Raw genomic sequence first — 23,906 nt, forward strand, 5'->3', positions numbered from 1 at the left:
CAGCCTCCAGAGCCCAAAGCACTTGTCCTCAGAGCAGTTTTACAGCATTATCCTCACACTGGCTTCAATTTCCCAGTCACCTTTGCCAGACTGGGGGGGGGGAAGCTGACTGCTGCCCTCCAGTCCAGCCCAAGTTCAGTGCATTGTGTTTGGAATCAAAAGCCATGAAGCAGCAGGTGCCATTAGGGGGCAATACCCAGAAGGCAGGTGCATAATGAAGCACAAGCTGTGGCTCCCATAGATTCAAGGGTTAGCAGTTGCCCTGTTCGACACCAAAGAGAATTTAAGAAATAACAGGAGGGTTGAGAGGAAATGGGGACTGAGGGGCCCAAGCCAAGAGCCTCCCACTCCAGGCAGGCTAAGACAACAAGGGAGCTGCTTTGTCATTCGTGTGAAAGTTATTAAGATTTCAGCCACTGAGACTAGCACAAGAGACATCAAAATAATTTTAATAGAGTATTAGATTTCAGTATACACGTAAAAAAACAGAGCACGCTCCTGGTACAGAAAGTTCGGTCTCACATGGCACACAGATTGGTTTCTTTTATTTAAGCTAAAAGTCAACCATTTGAAGTCCCTTTTTAAAAGTTTACTTTTGAAGGCACAGTGCATGGACCTATGCACTCCAGAGACAAGTGCATGCGGGTGGTGCTGGCACCTCCAGAAAGGGGGTCGAGGGGAGTTGCTGATAGTGGCTGTCAAAGATGGGTCAAGGATGGCATGGGGTGTTGCAAACAGGGGTACGGAGGGTACTTTGTTCAGCAAAATCAGTTAAAAACCCCCGCTGTCATGGCCATAGAAGAGCTGCACCTTTGCCCAGGGAGATCTAAGCAACAACACATCCCACACAGCTTAGAAAAGTCTCACTCACAGGTATTTACACTGTAATTGGCACCCACTTACCTCACACGCATTCACCTACCCTAGCTAGTTCAAACATTCTGTGATGGAAAAGGGCTAATGCAATGCTCTGAAATGCCTGTAGACTCTTAATTTATTGCTTGTGGGGGCAGAAGTCTGATTTAGAGGGAGAACATCTTCATATGAATGAGGAAGCCCCAACTCCCACACCGAACAGGTATCAAAGCAGGAAAAGTGAGAGCCTGAAGATCAGGCTGAGAAGTCAGCTTTAATATAAAAACCCCAACTCAGCTGCTTTTGACCTTGAAAGCAAAAGCTCTGGAAATCAGGCAGGCTTAAGCTTACTGAGTGATAGGCCACTGGATCCTGCATAATTGCTCTGATTCTTCGGTTTCCAGCCTAAGTCATTTATTCAGCAGAGTTGCAACCTGACATGCTACTTGTGTGGTCCCTGCAAACGTGAGAGAAGATGCAACAGCAGCTCCGTAACACAGGGGTATAAGGAAGGGCAGAAGCTTAGCCTGGCTGCTTGCAGAGGGGCTCCTGCCTGCTCCCATCACATGCTTAACAGCGTATCCGCCAATTGTTCTGTTAAGGGTTGAGAAATGCCCCGTTAAAACATTTCCACAATGATCTTCTCATGAGTTTGGCAGCAGCGTGGAGCCAGTAGCTTGGACAGTCGGATGGCAGACAAGAGACTGTGGGAGTAGGTCGCTCTGGTATCTATGGGGCATGTTCTAGGCAAAGCTCCTCTCCCGGAGACAGAGGAGCATAAAGAGCCTCACCCGCTGTAGAATCGCCCCCGACTTTTGCAATATGAAGCCTTGTTTTATGAAAGGGAAAAGGGGCTGCACGGAGCTCTCTCTACCCCGAGTTCAGTTCACATCCCCCCGGCCAGCCAGTGGAGACACGCGCTCAGCTACTAAGTCAAACCCATCGTGTCAGAATGGCTGATGTTTCACATGGATACCCCGGGGGAGGGGGGCTTACAGCCACGCCCAGGTTGTACTGGAGACTCGCCCTGACACAGTAGCTGATGGAATGCTTTGAACACAAGCTGGGGATGTAAATACCATAAAGCTCCAGTCTCTCTGGGTAACTGGAGAGACCTGTGAATACTGACAGTACAGCTCCACTTCTTGACAGAGGACCAAGCTGCAGACCTAATACTATCAACTCTGTTCCATCCAACAAATACAAGCAGCTGACAGGTCCCACCACGCATGCCCACTCCTCCCCATTCAGTCGGATACCTCCCACCCAATAATGCAGGAAGAGAACTGCTGTCCCCAACACAACGCCTGTTAGCATCTGAAGTTCTCAGAGAAGCAGGGGGGGGAAGACTACTGGGAAAGGCGGTGAACAAACACCATTAACCTTTTGCAGAATTTAGTATTTCAGCAACACCTGGTGGGTTACAAAAAGATTTAAACTGTCTGGTTCCCTTGGCAGCTGCATTTCCACAAGGTCAGCAAGGTCCTGTGGGGTACATACAGCAAAGGCTGGAGAACCTCAGACCTTGTGTCTTACAAGAGGAGGATTCCTTCTTCGCTCCAGCCTGCAGTACCCGGAGTGGAGCCACCAGTGAATCATTCATTTCAGGCAAGAGCCCAGCCTGTTTACTGCATCCTCTAATTCCTGCAAGTATTATACTCCTGAAGTGAGCAATACCAGCATTTGCTTCATGCTGCTGGGCCCTAGTTCCCTCCCCAGGAAAGGGAGGCACACTGGAAAGACAGCCAAAGGCATTGGAAATCAGGTGTCAGGAGGTTTGATTTAGCTCCTCTTGGCACAGAATCCTCCCTTTCTAGAGGAGCCTTTTAGCTCCAACAATGGGTAAGTTTTGAAGCCAAGTGTTCTCTCAGGTACAGAGAGCGTCACTCAGCTCCTGTTCACACATCAAGTGCTATCCAAACATCCCTCTTCTCTCACACACCCACAGCCCCCAGATGTCCTCTGGTCACTGACGGCAGCCATCTAACTAGGAAAGAGCAGGAGGGACATTTAGAGGAACTCTGAGCAGCGATGTGCCATGCTGCTGGCTGGATGTCAGGCACTCTCAGGGTTCAATACAGGAGCACAGAGGTCAGCTTTTAACAATAGCAGTGGTCAGTAATGGGTATTTTTCTGTATCAGATGGACCTGGGAGAGGAACTGAAGTCTTGCAGGTATTTGAGATTGTGCAAGCTCAGTGCTGCTGCAGAATACTAGCCGTGTGTACTGGGCTGTGGCCAGGTTTCAGTGCTTTTCGAACTCCGGCAGACATGAACAAGGCTGAGCAGGCACATTAGTGACTAGCAGCAGTTAGACAACATCCACAGTGAGCGATTACCACCATCTGCTTGGAAACCCTCTCAAGGGGCTCTTTTAGCATGCTATCCTGTCATGCTGCTGTTCCTCCTCACTCCTGCGTTACTAGCTAGTCTCCATTCTCAGACAGCAACGTTGAGTGTCGCTGGGCTGGCTACATGGCCAACCAGAAGCAAGAGGGGTTCTGTACAAGACTGTTCAAATGAACCTGAGGATTTTCTTTTAACTAGAGAAAGGCCGAGTTGCACAGCTACCGAACACCCAACTTCTACTGAGTTAACTGTAGCTCTCTCCCCCTTTGGGTGGAGAGCTTCTCACACCTGGACTAGATTATTCCACCTGTCAGTTTTCAATACAGAGGCAATTTCATGGGGAGCCTGACTGTAAAACTTATTCCCCTGCAAACACTTCAGAAGCATCAGACGCCTGCAGTAGAGCAGAGCAGGCCATAGTCCCTCTGCACCCTTGGAGTGCAATGGAGCAACCAAAAGCCAAGCTCATTGTCCATTTCTAAAGCCACTCGCTGGCAGCACAGCTGAAGTCCTGGTCATAACTGACCAAGGCTTCCCCAAAATGTAGAGAGTGAAAAGAATAAAAAAGGAGAGATAAATAATGGCTTTAAAGCTTAGAATGGACCCTGCCAGGCATTTGGTAATTACTCCACTTTCCCTGCGCCAGGCTGGACCGTCAAGAAAACTGCTAGCAAGTCTTGATGCCAGAACACACTAATAAGTTGCCTTCCAAGTGTTTCCATTACATGGAACTCCAACCCCTGACCTAGAAACATGACAGTGTTCACAGCCTCAGACATCAGCTGACACGTGCATAAGTAGGAATGGAGCAAAAAAGAACACGGGAGGTTGAGAACTGCCACCCACGTCTCTGGAGCCTACACATTCTGCAAGCTAACGTTCCAGATCTCTGAAGCATAAGAGCAGCCCCCATTGTAGGGCTTGTCCATAGGGAGCTTTCCTTTCCACTTGGTGTCTATCAGTGTTTGCTAGAGTACAATGTTTCTTCTTCAGTGTCTGTCTCATCCTGGAATTCGTGGCTCAGGAGGGATTTCTTAGAGCCGGTGGACATCATGCGGATCTCGTCCTCGTAGTCGTCATTGTGCTGCCGTAGGCGATGGAAGCCATCCTTGTGTCTGTTGGACTTGATGGAGCAGACGCACCAAATGATGCAGGCTGTGAGGACCACAGCTGACATGGTGGCACCTGCCAATGAGAACACACTTAAGTCAGGGCCAAGTGACTACCCATGCTCCTACTGGACGCTTCCAGATTCCCTGTCACTTACCACGAGCTGCGCCCATAAGAGGGACGAGCTAGAGCTGCTTTCTTCATCCAACTGTGCCAATGCACCTTGCCCCTAACCTGCAGCAAAGGGCCCTTCCTGTGCTGCAGCTTCAGATGGGCAAAGCTGGGACTGGCACAGGATTAAAACCCAAACTTTCCTTGAGCTAACCAAGAATACGACCTTTGGCCTCCACAGGTGATAGCCACCTTATCCTTGAGCTCCTCCAAACCCATGTAGTGGTCTGGCAGTAGCCAGCTGTGCAGCCTTCAAGGTGGCCCAGGGTAAGGGACGATACCGTCTCTTACTCCCACGGCCATCTAACGAGGACTTGTCAGAAGGAGACTTTTCCCGCTGCTTTCGCCATCCCCCCTCGTTTTACTGAGGCCCTTTGTGAATCTGCCGAGTGCTGCAGGCATCTCCAGTATCCACCCTCTTAGCTGCAGATACAGCACCGGAGGGCACAAACTGTGGGATAAACAGTGTACCTAGAATAAAGGGCAGGGGAATGACTCAGGACCACAGACTAACTTAGTGTTAGGGAAGGGGGGAGGGAAGGAGAGAGAAAAATGATGGTCAGAGATGGATCTCATGTCCTGAATGTGCTCAAAGGGTCCTGAAAAGACGGTCTCTCACGTTACCTGCTACAGTCACCACGAGCTCCCTTGAAAGGCCAAATATCCTGTTATCCATGTCAAACACGATCACCACGGAGCTGGCGGCATCATGGCGTACCTGCACCTGGAGAAAAGTGCACGTGCCGAAAACGTTCAATATGCTGTGTTAGCATCCAGGTAGGAGAGAAGCACGTGGACTTGCCAACAGCAAGTGTGAGGCAGGGGAAAGTCACACCTCAGAACTATCCCCTCCCGCCCCCCAAGGGCTCATGGTGGGAAGTTCTCTTCCATCCACTGCACAAGTTAAATACAGCTACACTGCGCTGAAAAGCAAGGCTCTTCAGCCGCTATTGAAGACTAAATAGCTGAAAAAACAGATAGGAGTAAAAATTAAGCAGGACACAAGTCTAAGTCTAAGGAGGCTACAGGGAAAGAGATCCTGTGATCCGGCTGCGCACTCACCAAGACATGCTTCTGCTGATATCCTTCAGCTGTGGCACTGATGTTATGTAACCCCGGAGCCAACAGCACATGGAAATAGCCACCTTCCTTTGTGTACACTCTCACACCTTCATTGAGTACAATGACTGCCTTAGACACTGGCTTGCCACTCTTGTCTTGGACAAATCCATGGACTCCCTTATGAACCTGAAATCAAGAGTGTCAGAGGCTCAGGGTTCAGATACAGGTGGGGGAGATACGTGAGCGTATCAGGATTTACTGAAATGTGAAATAGAACACTGCCCTTTGCTTAGTAATTAAAATGCACAATACAACGAAGGGCTGTTTATCCCACCTTGAGGCAAAGTGTCATTGAGAGATTAGCTGATTCCCTGGCTGATACACCACATCTCACTCCTCTGGACCCACCACCACAGGACTTCAGCAGCAAGGACCAGGCCTCATGTATCAGTGTGCTCCCCCACAAGCCCCCAGGAGTTTCTTCTCGAAGAACCATTAATCTCTCACCTCCACAAGCATGCTAAGGAGAGACTTCTTATTCTCTGTCCACAGATTAGGGAGCTGTCCAGCACTTGGGAAGTAGCAGCAGCTGGTATACACTGTGATCTCAGGGCAATGGCCAAAAGTGACACTGAAATCCTGAAAAACAGGGGGAAGGTTGTGACATGGATAGCGTCTAAACTGAAAGCTTTGGAATGAGATAACAGGTGACTTCGGCATAGCTCTGCCCAGAAAATCTGTTCCTTTAACACTACAGTAGAACCTCAGAGTTACAAGCTGACGAGTCCACCACACCTCATTTGGAACCAGAAGTACACTAGCAGGCAACAGCACAGATGGGGGGGGGGGGGGGTAGGGGGGTAAGCAGCAGCAGCAAACAGTACAGCACTATGTTAAATGAAACTACTAAAAAAGGGAAAGCAGCATTTTTCTTCTGCATAGTGAAGTTTCAAAGTTGTATTAAGTCAACGTTCAATTGTAAATTTTTGAAAGAACCACAACATTTTGTTCAGTTACAAACAAACAGTCTCCATTCCTGAGGTGATTGTAACTAAGTTTCTACTTGTAGTTTAAGCCTGGTTATGCACTGAGGCAGAGTTGAATCTCTCTATGAAATACCTTCATGCTGCCCAGGTGACTGTGCCATTCTGCCCCCCGGATGACACCTCCTGGAATGTTCTTATCTGTACAGACAGACAAAAAAAAAAGTCAGAAAATCCTCTGCAAAGAGTGGACAGCACAAAAACAGCCACAGTCCAGGGCATCACATGCACGTACCTGACTCATTTTTACAGCCTGGCTGACCTAGATGCATTGACGGATGATTGTTTGCATACAGAGATGCCAAATGTCTCAGAGTTTCTTTATTTTCCACTATAAAGAGAAGGTTAGAACATTAGCAGGAGCTGCCTTTAACCAGGGCAGACTAAATTAATGACAGCACAGTGCTCAGACTGCCTCAGACATGGCTCAGTTTCTAAACTGCATTTCCTGAACATTATGAAGTTTGGTCAAACGGATACCGCCGATGAATCCCATTGTCCTGGCTTGTTTTTAATGGCTCCCAGAACAAATACTCAACTCTTCCTGCAACAGACAGTGGACGTCCTTACACTGCATAGCCTGACACTGGGAGCACTGTCCCAGCTGTCTTACACGAGGCTTGCATCATTAGCCAGGTAGTCTCCGCAAGTTCATTTCACTCTCAATTCAGCACCAAGACAAGCCCACTCGAACCCAGATAACCAGCTATGCTGGCCCAGAACAAGCCTGCAGCTGAACACGGGCTATTGAAACAATAACTGATCCTAAGTGCTGAGTGAGGAGTTAGCTGTACCTGTCTGCACAGGTTTATCATACGGGTAAGTTACAAGCAGAGATCCACCATCCAGTGCAACAGAGAGGCTGAAATCTCGCTTCAGGATCAAGTTCTCAATGATTGCTTTGGTCTCCGGCTCTCCCATTCCAGAGGAGGAGGAGAAATTGCCTAAAAACAGAACAGACAAAGAAAGTCATGAGAGCTCAGCAGAAGAGTCTCCTCCTGTGATGGTGAAGGCTTCCAGAAATACCCGCTTTGCTAGTGCTTGTACTGACGCCAGCTGCAAGTGATTATAAAAAGGTATTTCTGTGGGGCCACTGCCATAACAAGTGGCACCTAACAGCATTTAAAGTAAGACACGTGGCCACTCAAGATAGTCAATTAACTGCAGTCAGTGGCTGCATTCACCCACCACCTCCAATAGACCTTGCAGGTCACTATTTCCCACCATGATCTAGGGAGCAATACTTGCAAGTTATCTCCACTTTAGTCACATAACTGATGCCATTGTTCCCAAAAATCAATGCTTCACGCATTCCCAGGCAACAAAGCCAGCCAAAACCTTGGTCAGGAACACGGACTCCAGACAGGACAGCCTTGTGGTGCTCCAATGTAATAGCTCTAGATAACTGAGGAGGAGGAAGTCGGCAGCAAAAAGGAGGAGAGCTTCTGGGTTTAAAGATCCTCCCCCCCCCGCCCCCCCGAACCATGAAGTCCATATCTAAGTCATTAGGTGCATCTTCTCTCTAGATTCTGCTAGAGTGTATCATGAATAAATTAGGATTTTCCTTCCCTTGCAAAAAGGGTATTTAAAGTTACCCTCTGTAACCTGTCTCAATTCTAAGAGCATCCCGATACCCAGCCAGTTAGAATAACTGAGACATAACTGAAGCAGTCAGCAGTGCTGGACTTTGCAACAACATGACTGACATCAAGTCTAGCGTGGTTATCAGGGAGATCAGTTCACCATTGCACTGGTTTTGCTAAGAGACTAAAACATTAACTAGTTTTACTTGTGAAGTCTGTGTCCAGATCTTTGCCATGAGCATTGGTTTGGCCAGTCTTGGATGTGCAGTCTCTCTCCTGAGCAGTCTCACGCCCGTCCGGATTTAGGGATGGCACAATCACAATTCTTGTCCTGTCAATCAGCTGTCAATCAACACAGAGAGAAGACGAAGTTCAGCAGCTAGCCATGAAGCATGCTCGGCAGACACCCCCGCCCCACAGAGACAGACCCAGTACTTTAAAGCCAATCATTCCCGGCACCTTCACTTGCTCAGGGCCCAAGCAGCGCTGCCTACACTGCAGAAGAGTTGCCTTGGGTTTTCACCATTGTGCCCAGGATGGCAGGGACAGGGGTCTGCAGATCCTGGCCAGCTGCCTCACAACAGTCAAGGAGGGACACCTGAACGCCCCACCCACCATCAACTCCCACAGTCTTTGCAGGAGCCTTCCCCCCACCACACATGGTTGGGCCGGAACAGAGTTCACATTGTCCTCAGACCCCCCGGCCAAGTCTGGATTTCATATAACCCACAGCCCTGCATGAAGAGGAAGATGGTTTTTGGCAGTAACCACCCTTTGTTCAGGCAGGTGGGGAGGGGGTTCCAGACGCTGCCTTCTTACCTTGGTGATGGCTGCATTCTTTTTGTAGTTCACACAAAGGAACTCTGCCAACGCCAGGAGCAGTTCTGTGCCAACCGGAGCATTTCCATGGATACCAGCAACAAAGCGGATCTTGGGCTCCTCGGGCTCAGACTGGTTGGGTTTGTTGGATATTTCAAGGGACCACATTTGACGATACTCAACGCTGTGACCCAAGCTGCCAACAGGTAAGAAACGGAAGCACTGATTATTTATGGCTGGTGAACCACCTCTGGCCTGGCCTTTGCACAGGCCACTGAGGGGCTGGAAGGGAGCAGAGCTGCTGCCCTGGGATGCAGCGTGACAACACTGACTTCTTGATCTGACCCTGAGAGAGACCCTCACCAGACAGGCGGGGACCCAGATGACACTGCAGGCTCCAGGCTAGATCCCACATGCCACTTGGGATGTGACATTTTTGTCTTCCCCTCCCCACCCCACCTTATTTCTTCTCTTTTCTATATAAGAAGTCTGGCTTATCAGGACAAAACTGCAACATTCTGCAACACTGCTGTAAGCCTGTGACCAGAAACAGCTAAATCTAAAGCCCTAAATGGCCCAATGCTGATAAAATTCCACCAGGTCTCAGGGGATTTATAAAGACCATGTGATATACCACTGATTTTCCAGCACTGAGGCTACAATGTGGCAGAAGCTGCATTTTCTAGCTCTGTCGTCTTTTCTCTTCCCTCTTATGTGCACTCATCTTGTTTGGTCTTCTAGGAAATGGGACTGGACTTTTAACAGCTCCAGCTTATTTCAATTAACTTCTTCCCTTTCCCCCAACAGGACAGTTATCTTTAATGCCCCCTAGGAGATGGTCAGACAAGATTCTCTACAAGTAAGAGGAAAGAACAAGAGATGTTGTTAAAATGAAAGCCCTCCCCAAATGCTTTAACTGTTTTTCCTGTATCTTAAGAAGTTTAAAAGGATTTACAGCATGTTTGCAAGGTGCCAAGCATGGTCACGTTAACACCTTCGACTCCTTGAGCCCATATATTCCACCTACATTAATACAGATTTCTCACTGACAAGCAAACAGAGGGACACCACAAACCAAATCCCACGTTCTGAAGATGCTACAGCTGACTGCACACGCCCTGGGTCACTGCCATTCATGAAAGAAGTGGAAGCAGGACAATGACAACAGCCAGGGACTGACGTAACTGGAAGCTCAACAGTCTACAGAGGAGAACAGCAGCTCTGGAATAAGTGTGGGCAGCACACTCGCAGCGCCAGGCACGGCATGATTAGGCAAACAGTATGTGGAAGGCCTATAAATCAGCAGATCACCCCAGGCGCCGTTCTGCCAACACCAGTGGTAAGTGAAAAGCCAGAGCGAAGGACCACAGCCGACAGGGGACCACATGCGGGTGGGCTGGTTAAAGACGGTAACCCAGAAGTGGTCTCCAGGGCAACAGTGGTCTGGAAGAGGGTACAAGGTCATAAAGAAAGGAAAGAACAAAGGAATGTCTGAGATCACACTGCATGGGACACCAGAAGGACAGAGCAGGACAGTGCTAGTCAGGACACCCCTCCCACTGACTGCATTCCTTAGTGACACCATACCAATTTGGGTAAGAACATCAGAGGGCGCTAGAGAGGAGGGAATGCAGAAGTAAAGGCACTAACTGGAGTGTATGGAGACGCGCACACAGATCTGGCATTCGAGCGCGCAAAGGCAGGATCTCCTTTACCCAAAGAGAGACAGCTCTTCTCCAGGACCTTGATGTTCCTATCATGTGACTGACCAAAAGCTCATTTAATGCTGATCGGTGACTCAAACTTAACTGTGATACCTACTCATCTGCTTCTTGGCCTCCCATCAAGATCCTTCAAGACACACACACACACACACACACACACACTCTGCTCATTTCTGCCTACAGCCCTCCCTCCCCCAAAGGGCCTTTTGGATTCCCCATCTTTTCCCTCCTCTGTGCCTGCTGCCCTCTATTTATATTGTAACCAAACCTTTTCCTGGGAGTTTCAGTGACAACCCAAAACCTCTATGGCTTTGAGATTAGAGCTCCATCCTACATCCAGCACAGATACCTGCTACAGGTATTGTCTGTCGCTGATATTATCCATCTTCGGACAGGGACTCTAGCTTCCTGTGTGTGCAATGTGGTGGGAGGAACTCATGGCAGGAACATCACATGCTGTATGCTACTGTACAGCCACAAGCTGTTTCTTTAGGAGGCCAGGAGCTAGAATCAGCATCACTTACTTAGTGAGATTTGTGATCTGAGGGTAGTTCAAGTTGAGGGCTCTAAGGAAGTCGGACAAGTCTTTGTATGGACGGTAGCGGTAGGGAGAAACATCCATTGAAGGGGTTAGCACGAGGCGTTCCAACCCGTTCTCAGCAGAGAGGTCTTTGATCAGGGTCTCAAACTCCTTGGTAGAGGGATCGCTAGTGTCTTCATTGGTGAGGACCGGGATCTTCCCCTCCTCAACTTTGGAATCTGTTCGTGAAAGAGTGAAGTTGACTTGCACCGCGCCTCTGTCCCCGACGGTCACAGTCCTGGTGAGCGGGTTATACCTGACAGAGGAGAAGACGTACAGGGAAATTGAAAGCAGGTTCAAACACTCCATTTGTTGCAATATCTTCCCCAGCTGGACATCATGTTAGACTAACCTTTTCTCCACCACAATCTAAGGCGAGGTGCACAGCAAAGGAAAACAAAACAATAGGAAGGCAACTCTGAGACAAGACATTCTGAATACCATGCTAGGCAGAGGACCCAGAATCTGAGTGGGAAACAGTGATCACCACAGATAACTGCAGTTCCTAGCAGCAGATGGGGCTGGGGAATTCAACAGTCCAGCTGCTATGGTACAGGGTTATCAGGTGGGACTAACTGAGGTAGCTTTGGCTGGAATGGTGACCAGGCTTTGGCAGATTCAGAGCAATTAATTAAGCTATTCTCAAGCAGCTCTCTTTATGGTCAAGTTTCTCCTAAATAAATATCCACTTATTAACCATCTTTCACCATACAGAACCATCTGTGATCGTTCTCACAACAGGAGCCAAGTATTCCCATGGTTGGCAGTTCTGTGGACTGAATTCTCTCTACTGGAGAGTTCGGTCGGCTGGTCCCTAGAGGGTGTTAAGTGCTTTGCTCAGGATAAGCACAAATCCCAGTGCTCACTTCTGGCCAAGGGGGAGAGGAGCTAGCAACACAGCTGAATTAGAGGCAGGTCTGTCCGAGATCAGTCATTTGTCCAAGGTGCCAGTCACTCACCCTCGGGCGGAGGCTGTGATTTTGTAAGACCCCGGAACCAACAGGCGCCAGTAGTCTCCAGCCTTGTAAGAGGTGACAGGGTGGTTGATGTCAGCAATGCTAATAGTAGCATTCGAGATGCCCCTTCCGTCTGTGGCATCCAGCACAAATCCCTTGACACCCTGGTGAACCTGGACAGAGGATCAGAAAACCAACATGGTTCAGTGACAAGTCTCTGGGCCACGTACACCACTCAGCATTGCTATGTCCAAGCGACCCATGAGTCACGGCAACAAGCAGCAAATCGTTGTACATTCCCTTTCAGTTCCAGTCCTGGGGGACATGAAGGAAATCCTGGCCCAAGTTCTGAACGTACCCTGTAAATACCCTGTTTGGAGTCAGTTTCATCGGAGGGACACAAGTAACTGTTTCACTCAAGATACACTGGTACAATACTTTGCTACATCTGACACTGCAACATGCCTGAAAAATGCCTCCACAGCACTCCCATTCCAAATCCCAGAGAAACAGCAGCATAGGGTCTCCTCCAGACTTCTGAAAGGCCAAGAGACCCCAGATAAAGTTTTTAAGCCTGCTTCTGAGCATGCATCACAGGCTTAAGCTTTTATAAAGGATTTCTGCTACGTTCACAACTCATCTTGTGTTTTTTTCTGATAATCAGGATGGTTTCCCTGACACTGCAACAATTCCCAAACTGGCCAAGCCCAGAGTTAGACACACTCAGGATCTCCTAGTGTGAGCAGACTTGCATGGGATACTTCAGAGGCCCTGTAAAGCATTATGCAGCATTTCTGTCCCTGCTGGCTGGTTACTGTAGCATCTCACCTGTTTTATGAACTGGAGCAGAGATCGGTGGTTCTGCTCCCAGTATTTTGGCAAGTCTTCAGCATTTGGGTATTTCACACAGCCTAACTCAATGGTCACTTCAAAGCAGTTTGTGTTTAAGTAGTTCCAATCTTGCATCCCCCCTAAGGCAGAAACATCAGAACTATAATTAAGGACCTCAAAATCTTCTTACAACAATCATAAAATACCCTGGCTGTTAAGTTGTAGAGTTTTGAGAAGTTAGAGAGAGACAGGGTGAAATTCTAACAGCAAAATGCTGCCTTGTAACAGAAAACTGAAGAGGTTTATACAGAGCGAGACCTCCCCCAGGCTTCAGAGAACTGTCAAGATGCAGGAAGGACAGATTTATTCCTAAACTAAACATTTTTCACACTTGGACCTCAAAAATGTAGACTGTAGCAAGTTACGTTTAAGTTTTTATAAACCCTCCTTCCCAGTAGCCAAAAGCAAACCCAGGAGAGCACAGCCCAACTGACCACAGGTAGGCACAGCACAGAATAACTTTGTCCAACTACAACTTGGAGGTTATAAAAGGGGCCCAGGTCCCTCTGGGCTAGATCCACCAGAGCAGAGAGCTAGGTGATTAATAGGAAATTCTAAAGACAGAATCTCTCTTGTCCACAGATACATTCATATTGAAAACACTGGCTGAGACTCGAGCTCCACCGCACTCGAGGCCATGAACAGTTTCTTCCCCACGTGGTGTTTTACCTTGAACATTATACCAGTGAGCCCCATTAGTGATGCCATGGGGGAAATACTCATTGGGGTACATGTCCTTACAAGGGCTGCCCTGGTACATCTGAGTATTTTCCTGAAAAATAGAAGTGAGGACACATGAACCCTGGACTTTGCACATACCGTGGTGACACTCTCCACGTTAAGGCCATTACATGTTAATATGCACCTTGGACTCGGCAGCACACATTAAATACAGATGGATATTTATAAATACATATAGCCGCATACAGCTCAGTTCTCTGAGCTGCTGCTAATCCAGCGCTGATTCTCTAGAGCCAGGAATGCCCATCCATGTCTGGTCACGCCCATGACTCCCACTGTGGCTCATCTGCCGTACGGACTACAGTCCCTCAGCCCCGAGTCTTGCATAATCAATTTTTAATGGCTTCCAAATATGTGGACAGCGTGCTATTCCTACAGCACCTGTCAGGCTGATTATGCTGGAAATTAGCTCCTGCAATGACAGCCCCCTGCAAGACTGGTTCTGCTGTAACCCAGGGAGGGATGGCAATATGTGCCCTTTAAATGTAGGCTCAATGAACATTACCTATACTCAAGTTTTTTTCCAACAGTTCCAGTAGTTTTTGCAAACCCATCAGTCACTACAAGTTACCAAAGTATAATGTGCAATTGCTTTGTTTTAACTATAGCTTTACCTTGGAATAAGAAAGTGCAAGCTGCTGAAACACCCCATCATCTGGTGATTTACTGTAGATGGCTATTCCTTTCTCATCATCATCAAAGGGGTAATTAACCACTAAAGAGCCTGCAGGGGAAACAAGATTCTACTTACTGCGCTTTCATAATGGATCTTTAAATCCTAGCATAGGGGAAGCTTTTCCAAAAAACCACCCGAGAACAAGTCTGTATTTGCCAAGGCATGGAATTAGCCACAATACTCAGCCAGGTAGATAAAGGAGACAATGAACATGTAGTCACAGTTACCAATCCAGCCTAGTGGAATGTTCTGAACCCAAGGAAGTCGGAGCAATTCTGACAGTGGAGTGCTGCAACTAAGCATTCTGCCCTTGCACATAAGAAAGCTGGGCACAGATCAGGGGGGCAATTTTTGAATGAGATGGGAAAGCAGGAGGCAAGGAGGCTTACAGAAGGGGTGGAATTTGGGTCAGTGGTAGCCTTGGCCAGACGCAGTTCTGAATACTGCATCCCTTCACCCCTTAGGAAAGCTTCTTGTTACAAACATTTGGGCATAAGCCAAGTCTTGAATAAACTCAAGAGATTCTTACCAAGTTACATTAACAGCACTATGAGACACTGGATGTCAGTGCTGGTAGACAAAAGCCCCAGCACTGTAGCCAGGCCTGGATCAACTTAGCAATGCACTAAAGAATTCAGTGCATTAGTACTTGAGCAACCACCATCTGACAGCAGCTACAGCCCCAGCAGACAGGCAGTCTGAGGAACACGCTAGCCTGCAGTGACTATCAACTTAGATCACGCCAAGAGGCAACGGATTCAATCATCGGGAACCTAGGAGCTCAGCGATGATGCCAAGTAGTTCCAGCTAGGTCCCTTCATTTTATACAGAACCAGACATCCAGCCCACCTGAGTGCCTGGCACCGCAGACACACTTCAGATGAAGAACCCTGAACCACCCAGAAGTTAATTCCATGGAGACTTTAACGTGGCTCATTTATCGGTGCTCTTACCGCACTAGGAGGTCTGGGTACCTCATCTTTCAGATTCTGGAAGGATGTAACACTTTCCCCTCAAGATGATCAGATAAACTGCCCCCCTCAGGGGTGAGTGGCTGTAACCTTCTGCCAGTGGCCCCTCCTTAATAAACTATTGCTCTAGCTAGGCAAGAACCTGGCAAATGGCCAAAGGAAGCCAATTCCTTAGGCTAGGCCAGACAGAGAAACTTCTGCTGCTGCTCCTAGACACAGAGCAGAAGCACCCCTCAGCCTCCACCATGGGGCACAGTGACCCCATTCTCCCACAAGGGAAGGTTTACAGCAGGCTGGCTTTGTCTACATACCTCCATGCAAGTTTGCCGAGAGTACAAACGGAAAGGCCCTGAGCCAGGTCATGACAGCGAGCGTCTCTGGCTGCAGCGGCTCGGTCGTTGGGAGGAACTGGTCTGGGAAGTTCCGGTTCAGGTCGTAGTTGTTACTATTGTTTCTGCCAACTGTGCTGCTTCTGTCTCCTGTGCAACAAACACAATATATTCAGCCTGCATCCCCCCACATTCACAGCAGCACAAACCCATTACCAGTTTGCCTCAAAGCAAGGGAAAAAGGGGTTGCTTTCAGCAGACAGACAGCAATACATACATATCTAGAGAGAGAGACACCCATCTCCTAGAATGGAAGGGACCTTGAACGTCATTGAGTCCAGTCCCTTGCTTCACTAGCAGGACCAAGTACTGACCCTGACAGTTTTTTTCCCTGCCCACCTTCCCCAGATCCCTAAACAGCCCCCTCAAGGATTGAACTCACAACCCTGGGTTTAGCAGGCCAATGCTCAAACCACTGAGCTATCCACCCCCACCTTAAAATATATATAAAATGCATCTGTTCCTTACCCAGAACACTCAGTTCTCCACCAGCCCACTGCACCAGTCCCAGGGAGTTTAGGAGATACACTAATGGGCTGGCTTCCTGCAGCGTCCTGCCCCCCACAATCTATTCCCCTAAGCAGGGAGCCCACTTCCTGCATGCATCTCTCTGGGAGGCGGCTGCCGGGTGGAGTGGTCACCACTCTGAGCCTTTGTCCTCTGCTCTCACTAGGTTTCTGATTTTGTCAGTCAGTGCACGGAGAGGGATGACAAGTGCAGTTTAAACTGGGGAACAATCTAGATGGACTGATATCCTCATCAGAGAAAAATCCCAGTGCTTACATCTCCAAACTAGCTTCATTACACCCCAGCGGAGTTTAATCAAGTAAAGAGCTACTACTATTGAGGGACTGGCTTTGCCCTTCAGAGAGCTCACGCACAGCTGCTTTACCCACTCTAACCTCAGGGTAAGTTCTGTATTTGATGATCCTTGGGAAAGCACTTTCCAGAGTGCCCGGCTCCTAGCAGGGATGTTACAACGCAGGCAGCACCAGAATGCTGCATATTTGAGTTGTGTCTAGACAATGCCGGGTTTCTCTGTTTAAACATTTGCCTTGGGAAAGCTACGAGAACAGAAGAGGAGGACTAAGGCAGGGACAACTGGCAGCTGTTGCTGAAGCGCAAGGGGCACCTTATGCCATTCCGAACTCAAGCACAGCACTTTGCACATCAAGAACAAGTGGATCCACCCTATCACAAAGGTGTAGCAAACCCGTTCTCCACTCTCCCTGGACAGGAAAAGTTTTGTGCAACACAAATCAGGCTCCTGGCCCTTTCGCCATGACTGAGACACTCCCCAACACCCACTCTTGAACCTACATGCATGAAGGCTGTTTAGTAACAGGCAGAGCTACCTTCTTGGGATTTTTCATAGCCATCAGGGTTCATGGAGGGCATGATGTGGATTCGGGTGTTAAGGACCAACTCTGTTACTTCAGGATCCGTTCCAAAGTTCTTGCAGAGATAATCGATGAGATTCAGAAGCAGTTCGCGGCCTATTACTTCATTCCCATGCATATTCCCAATGTACTTGAACTCTGGTTCACCTGGGCAGAACACACATTTCAGCAACAGAACCAATGCATTCTCATTGTACCAGCCGCCATGTTTTGACGCACCCTGCACCGTAACGCCAGTGTGAACACTAGCACCTCAAGCCCACTTGTGATAGGCCTCTGAAACCCCCTGCAGTCCTTGTCACCTCTCTCTCAGCTTACCTCCTGCAGTGAGATGGCATCAGCTGGCTACGGAGTTCCTTGCACAGCTCAAAGAGACTGAGATCCCCCTGGAATCCCTTTGAGTGTGACTCAGATGAGGAAGGCGGTAGTTCTGCATCACCAAGAGGGGCTAATGCAGTGGACACTGCCCAGGAAAGCCCCCACAGGGGACCGCTCCCCATTTCCCTGGGAAGCTCAGGCAATCTACCTGGGCAGACCAGGGAACTGAGCTCTGCACAATGGGTTTGTTTCATACTTCAGGTTGAGCGTGCAGCAGATCTGAGTCTGGCTACCTTGTCGGCAATGTCTGGCTTGTGTCCTAGCAGCCACGGTGTGGAACGTGAGCGGGAGGGCCAGCCACACCACGGCACTAGGGGACAAGTCGGCATCCGTATCCAAGAGTGCAGGAAGAAACAGTTCTGCTCGCAAAGCTTTCTAAATATCGATAAGCCCAGACACGACAGCAGTGAGGCCTCCCACGGCAGTGCAAGGGGCTGCGGAAGAACCAGTGTTCCCTACACATGCCTCTGTTTCTCTTGAAATTGCACTGATGCCCACAATGTGCTAAGTTATTTCCAAACACGGTGACCTTCTCCCTGCCTGGCAGGGCTCACAATCCATCTACCAGAACCCCCCAGCCCTCCCCAGTTTGCACATACAGCTCCCACAGCTGCACTCCAAGGCATCTGAGAAGCCACTTGGCAGAGGCCTGGTGCGCACTCTGCTCCAGAGGTGCACAGGCAAGACATTACGCAAGGATTTCATGGGGCTGGCCAGGTACCTGGTTCGTGGACGCCTGGGTTGTCCGATATCTCCATCACATACAGCTCCCTTTGTTCCACTGACTTGCCCACCGAGTAGAGGCGTGTGATGTTGGTGTACTCGCTGGCGTAGCGCCTCAGGAAGATCTCCATGTCTGGGAAGTGGTGGTGGCGAAAGTCCTCAGGCTGGAGCGGCTGGTGGAGAGAAGTTGGGCTTGCTGCCTTCGCTGTGGCAGTGGCATTGGCATTGATAGCAGAGCCTGGGGCAGGAGTGGCGGCAGCCGGCGTAGGGTCAGGAACTGGTACCAGGACAGCAGGTTGCAGGGAGAAGTCCACCCCTGTTGCAGCCCCTTCTTTCACCTCAATGTTCTCTACAGTCATTGGCACATAACTGAGAAAGACACGAGTCTGCTTTCAACAGGAGATTCAATCAGTGAAACCAAGCCCAGGATGCTACACCAGAGCAGTCTCTTTTCCCAGCACCGCCTCCCCCCACCACCACCACATAGAACAGGGCTGGTACCAGAGATTCACCAGCCTGCATGCTGTCAGGTCACATCCCACTGCCGTCAGGCCAAACTCTTACCCGCGAGGCCGACAGCCCTGCCAGAGAGTCACGAGAGGCTGAGCTCCTGTCTACAGCCCTCTTCTCAACAACGGCCCCCTGGGACTGCCTTGGCAGCAAGCTACTTTAACCAAGCTTCATAGGCTTTAACGCTGCCTCCCTCACCCACACTGTGCCACCCCAAATGGTGGCGCTCCAGGGGCAAGAGTGCTCAGTGTGACAGGCAGGACAAGTCAGCACATGGAGCTGCAGCCTGGCACCATCACAGGAAAGAATCAACAGTAGCAGCTTCTAGCCAAACCCCATAGGCATGAACAGACTGACAATGAGCACGTGTAGCAGCACAGGACCCCGCCTGCTTCAGAGACGTTACCCCATGACAGCCGCTGTGATGTTATAGGTTCCAGGCATGAGCAGTCTGTGGTAGTCACCAAATCTGCCCGCTGTGATGTTATGATCAATGCCAGCAACAGCAATGGTCGCGTTTGCCAGGCCAGACCCAGTGACCAAATCCCTGACAAACCCTTTTACTCCCATGTGGACCTGGGGAAACAAATCAAACAGGAACTGATCAAGACAAATCACTCAGTACAGATGGATCCTTGCCCCATCGCCACCAGTGCTGATAAGTTTAGAATGGAGTTACTGGGCAGAAGTGCCCACCCAGCCTGTAGTTCAGAGGGCAGTTTGGCTGGACCATTCCACTAGGAGACAAATCCCAGGATAAACGAAACAGACGCTACCGCTCGGAAATCCCTTGGGCTCCCCACGGCAGGCCTGCTCGCCCCACGGAGAGGGACCAAACCCTGTCAACATCTGCATCTGCAGCCCTGTCTCAACAGGCCCTGCGCGTATAGCAGCAATACAGCACGGCAGCAGGACCACAGAGAAGCAAAGCTGCCGTATAGCTGGTGACGTCTGTTACTCCATAGCTACCACAGGGACACCTAAGCTATTAGCCATAGGGCCACAAACACTCCACACCCTGTACTCCGGGGTTTGATCTGCCAGTCAGGAGCCACTAGGCCGTGGACCTCTGGTGCGCAAGCCCCTGTTCCACCTCCTGAGAAGACAGAGCACAGTTTACCTTCTCAATGAAAGTGAGGAAAGATTCCCGGTTATACTCCCATTCCTGCTGAAGCTGGGCCGCCATTGGGTACTTGCAGCAGGACAGCTCCAAGGTGATCTCGAAGCAGTCGGCCCACACGTAGTTGTAATCCTGCATCCCCCCTGGGGAACGAGAGAAGATTGGTCACAAAGAAGCATGCTGGTGACATGCCGGACTCAGGAAGTACCTCCCACCCTGAAGCCCTCTTGCAAACCAACAGCATCTCACGGAGCTATGAAGTACCTGTGGAGGAGGCTTGCAGGGCTGAACGCAGGCCCGAACGCAGGCCCGCCTTGCCCCCTACTTCTGTATCAGGTCAGGAGAACAGCTTTCAACGCCCTTGTGGGGAGTGACAACAACGCCGATGCAGCTTTCAGAACTGCCACCCAAGCCTGTCTGCTGCTGGGTGCAGAATCATCCCCCTGCCCCCAGTGCTACCAAAGACAGGAGCTGCCCAAAGTGCCATGTGGTTCTCCCCTGTACCCTTGATCTGAGGCTGCCATTTAATCCATCACCCCTCCTCCCTCCTTCTCAAAGCCACCATCACCCCTCACTTCAGACACTGGTGAGCAGTTACAGCAACGGGCAGCCTGACTTCGCTCTGATTGGGAGAATCAGCTGTGTCAGTATTAGCCCCAGTCATCGCTAGATGCTGCCTCCCAGCCCGAAGAGCTGCACGACCCCACTAAACGGCTGCTTTCTTCATTACCCAGCAGGATTTGGGGACAGCTTGCTAGCTAAACCTCCCTGAGCATTTGGAAGAGTGAAGGAGGGCATGGGCTTGAGTTTGTTTTAAAATCTTAAGATGATCTAGAGGCAGCTCCACTTTCTTTATTCTGTAACCTTCCATCTGCCCTGCAATGGCAGCCGCCGGCACTCGGATAAGAGTCCGAAAGGTTGCCTAGCGCCAATAAGCACCTCTGTCCCTTCTGTTGGGGGGGATCTTTGGAAGTTCCTATGGCCACACTTCAGTGAGTCAGCTCACCTCTCCATCCTGAACAGAGCACTGCAGCTGTTCCACCACAGGTATCAGCCCTGCCGGCATTTCACTGTTACAGCTCTGTCACACAGCCGTATCACAGCTCTGAGCGCTCCAGAGGTTTCAGCAGTAACCAGCATGTTACAAAACAGCCAAACAAGTCCAGGAAACAGGTTTCAAAGTCACCCTGACAGACCAAACCACACTGCTGCAGCCAGTGCACTGAGTGCAGCACTTAACTCTACTCAGTAAATAACAAAACATTAGCTAGTGTAGCGGTTATAGACACCATGCTAATTAATCCTCACAACACCGAGACAAACTCTTCCAGCAGGGTAAGATGAGGGGAAAGAAGTTAGGTGCCCTGAAGGCACTTTTTAAAAAGGGACATTGTCAGATCAAAGAGGATCCAAACTTTATATGCTCAATAAAAGTTTTCACAAGATGAGACCAATATGGAAATATTTCCAGGAGTCTTTTGTTTAAGCAAATGGAAATGTAACAAGTTCACATTCTGCTGCAGTGTTAACAGAACTACTGCAGCACTGTGCTAGTGCATGAGAACCCAAGCCTGAAACTAAACAGCAACAAGTGAACCATGCGGTGCTTTGTCTGGGCAAACAGACATGGGAGAATTATATAGATCTTCACTGAAGGGTTTGGCAGTTGTTCGTTTTTTAAGAATGACTCTGACAGCAGAGGAGGAGGAGAAGGAGATGTCAGCGTTCATCATCTACCTTCAGTCTCAGAAGCAACCCACAGCAGTCTGCTTCCTTGAGCAAATGCCATGTGGAGTAAAACAAAGCTTGGCCAGTTGTTAACCATCTGTTCATAGTGGGAAGTTATGAGTTTGAGACACCAATACATGAAAAGTGTGTCCAGTGCTTCACCTGCCATTCATGAGACTTTGAAACAAATGCTCAACCAAAACAGAGTGGCAGACTAGAGTAGGTCTCAAACACATCACTTCTTGCAAAACTGACTCACAAAGCAGTCCACCATGCTATAGAATTTTAATTGTGTTAGCTACACAATCACACAGCCCTTTACACAAAGGATTCAGAGGTTTGCAGAGAGCCCAAGCACCCTTTCGCCCAGCATTTAAAAGACATCTGTGACTAGGGGTGTCAGATGACACCACAACAGCAGAGCACAAAGAACAAAGCAACAAGTGTCAGAAACGAAGACAGAATGTACTTTCATTCTGTGGAGCTGGTTTCATCTGTTTTGGGATAATTAGGGCCCTGTGAAAGCTGTGTTAACAAAAACATGGACAGAACCCAAACAATAACATGGAAGCCAGGCTCTCGCCGGCACTGCAAGGGGGCAGGGAGTGTAGGGGCTGGAGGGGAAAAGTCAACATCTGAGATTTAAGGGCAGCTTCTGAGAACTCCGTTCCTTGCGGTGTCAGTTTCGTGTCAGGAGTGGCAGCTGAGCAGGGGCACCATTTAGGGAGGATGGGGAGGGGGGCGCCTCCCTTTTGCACCACAGTGGAGTGCAAACAGGAAAATGAACCAGTGCTCCTCACTCTTGCTAGAGAAACTGGAAACCCTTAGTTGTGCTCTGAGAAGCTGCTGCAGAGCCGTCTCTGAGGAGCTGGATCAGCAGACCCCCTTCTCCCCCCTCATGTTTCCCTGGCTGTGTGGGCAGCAGGAGAGCTGACACCCCCCCCACCCACCCGGCCCTGTAGCAGCACTAGCAGCCCAGGGACCAGAGGGGCACTCAAAGCACGTCCTGTGGGTTACAGTACCCAACTGACAGGATGAGACCCAGGAGAGCGCAGGTTCTGCTAGCCTTGGCCCAGAGAAGGGACTCACCGAGTGCTCATCTCCTTAAGCATCCCGGCCTCCAGCTCGGGCGAGAATCCCACCAGCAGACCCGCTGTGATACAGAGATAAGCACAAGCACTGCAGAAGTCAACCCCCTCCTTCCGAGATCTGTGCACGCATGCCACTGTGCGCTTACTCCCATCCCCTGCCACACTACACAAGAGGTGGGACTCGAGCCATGGACTAGCCTACTAGTATTATGAATACCAGCAATGTATTCTGTCTGCAAGGAGGAAAACCCTTCAGTTCAGCCTCTTTAGCAAAATCTAAAGTCACTGGAAAGAGAAATCCCTTTAGTCCCAAGCTTGCAGGGCCAATATATTTAGCCTAAGACTTTCATGTGCCCCTAAGGATGCCATAGTGAATGTGTCCTCTTCCCATGAAGAACAAACGGTCCCTTTTGCTCTGCAGGGGACAGATGGCACAGGATAAGCTAAAGAGGTGATTAAACAGATGATGCAAGTCACTTCTTTCTGGTCAGAGAAACGATTGCTCACTCCCATGCTGCTGGCAGCAACGCCAAGCAGGCAGAGGAATGTTTTGGTCCATTAGTCAGTAATTACACCTTGCAGGGTGGGGGGGAATTCCAGCTGCTAGGCATTAGCTGCACAACCTCACACTGCACAAGGGACTTCAGGAGGTGAAAGAGGCTCTGAAGGCCGAGTCTGCCTCTCATAAAGGGATGGGGACCACATCACATCCTCAGCTTAACTTCAGTAACCAGAGAGCTAAAGGGGCAAACATTCAAGCAAGCAATTGGCAAAAGACCTAGAAGATAAGGAGGTGATAAGTCAACACTGATTTGTCAAGAACAAATTCTGTCAAAGCAACCTAATAGCTTTCTTTGACAGGGTAACAAGCCTCCTGGATTGGGGGGGGGGGGAGCGGTAGATGTGGTGTATCTTGACTTTAGTAAGGCTTTTGATACAGTCTTGCATGATCTTCTCATAAACAAACAAGGCAAACGCAACCTAGATGGAACTCCTATTAGGTGGCTACATAACTGGCTGGAAAACTGTTTCCCAGA

At 49.5% G+C, this 23,906-nt stretch overlaps 1 protein-coding gene across 1 annotated transcript in view; it reads right to left on the reverse strand.

Annotated features, from left to right (window-relative positions):
• Nucleotides 1-428: 428 nt before the first annotated feature.
• Nucleotides 429-23,906, reverse strand: part of CPD (carboxypeptidase D) — a 31,326-nt gene continuing 7,848 nt past the window's right edge. The window contains exons 3-21 of the mRNA XM_039507601.1: nucleotides 20,051-20,193; nucleotides 19,337-19,506; nucleotides 18,419-18,789; nucleotides 17,275-17,466; nucleotides 15,842-16,009; nucleotides 14,498-14,607; nucleotides 13,812-13,914; nucleotides 13,080-13,222; nucleotides 12,255-12,424; nucleotides 11,240-11,551; nucleotides 8,992-9,187; nucleotides 8,379-8,514; nucleotides 7,384-7,533; nucleotides 6,825-6,920; nucleotides 6,666-6,730; nucleotides 6,054-6,185; nucleotides 5,547-5,732; nucleotides 5,109-5,208; nucleotides 429-4,388 (exon numbers count right to left, since the gene is read on the reverse strand). Of these exons, the coding sequence (XP_039363535.1) occupies nucleotides 4,162-4,388; nucleotides 5,109-5,208; nucleotides 5,547-5,732; nucleotides 6,054-6,185; nucleotides 6,666-6,730; nucleotides 6,825-6,920; nucleotides 7,384-7,533; nucleotides 8,379-8,514; nucleotides 8,992-9,187; nucleotides 11,240-11,551; nucleotides 12,255-12,424; nucleotides 13,080-13,222; nucleotides 13,812-13,914; nucleotides 14,498-14,607; nucleotides 15,842-16,009; nucleotides 17,275-17,466; nucleotides 18,419-18,789; nucleotides 19,337-19,506; nucleotides 20,051-20,193 (3,170 nt within the window). The 3' untranslated portion in view covers nucleotides 429-4,161. The remainder of the gene's footprint in view (nucleotides 4,389-5,108; nucleotides 5,209-5,546; nucleotides 5,733-6,053; nucleotides 6,186-6,665; nucleotides 6,731-6,824; nucleotides 6,921-7,383; nucleotides 7,534-8,378; nucleotides 8,515-8,991; nucleotides 9,188-11,239; nucleotides 11,552-12,254; nucleotides 12,425-13,079; nucleotides 13,223-13,811; nucleotides 13,915-14,497; nucleotides 14,608-15,841; nucleotides 16,010-17,274; nucleotides 17,467-18,418; nucleotides 18,790-19,336; nucleotides 19,507-20,050; nucleotides 20,194-23,906) is intronic.

This window comes from Mauremys reevesii, linkage group 20, assembly GCF_016161935.1.
Source record: "Mauremys reevesii isolate NIE-2019 linkage group 20, ASM1616193v1, whole genome shotgun sequence".
Taxonomy (NCBI): Eukaryota; Metazoa; Chordata; order Testudines; family Geoemydidae; genus Mauremys; species Mauremys reevesii.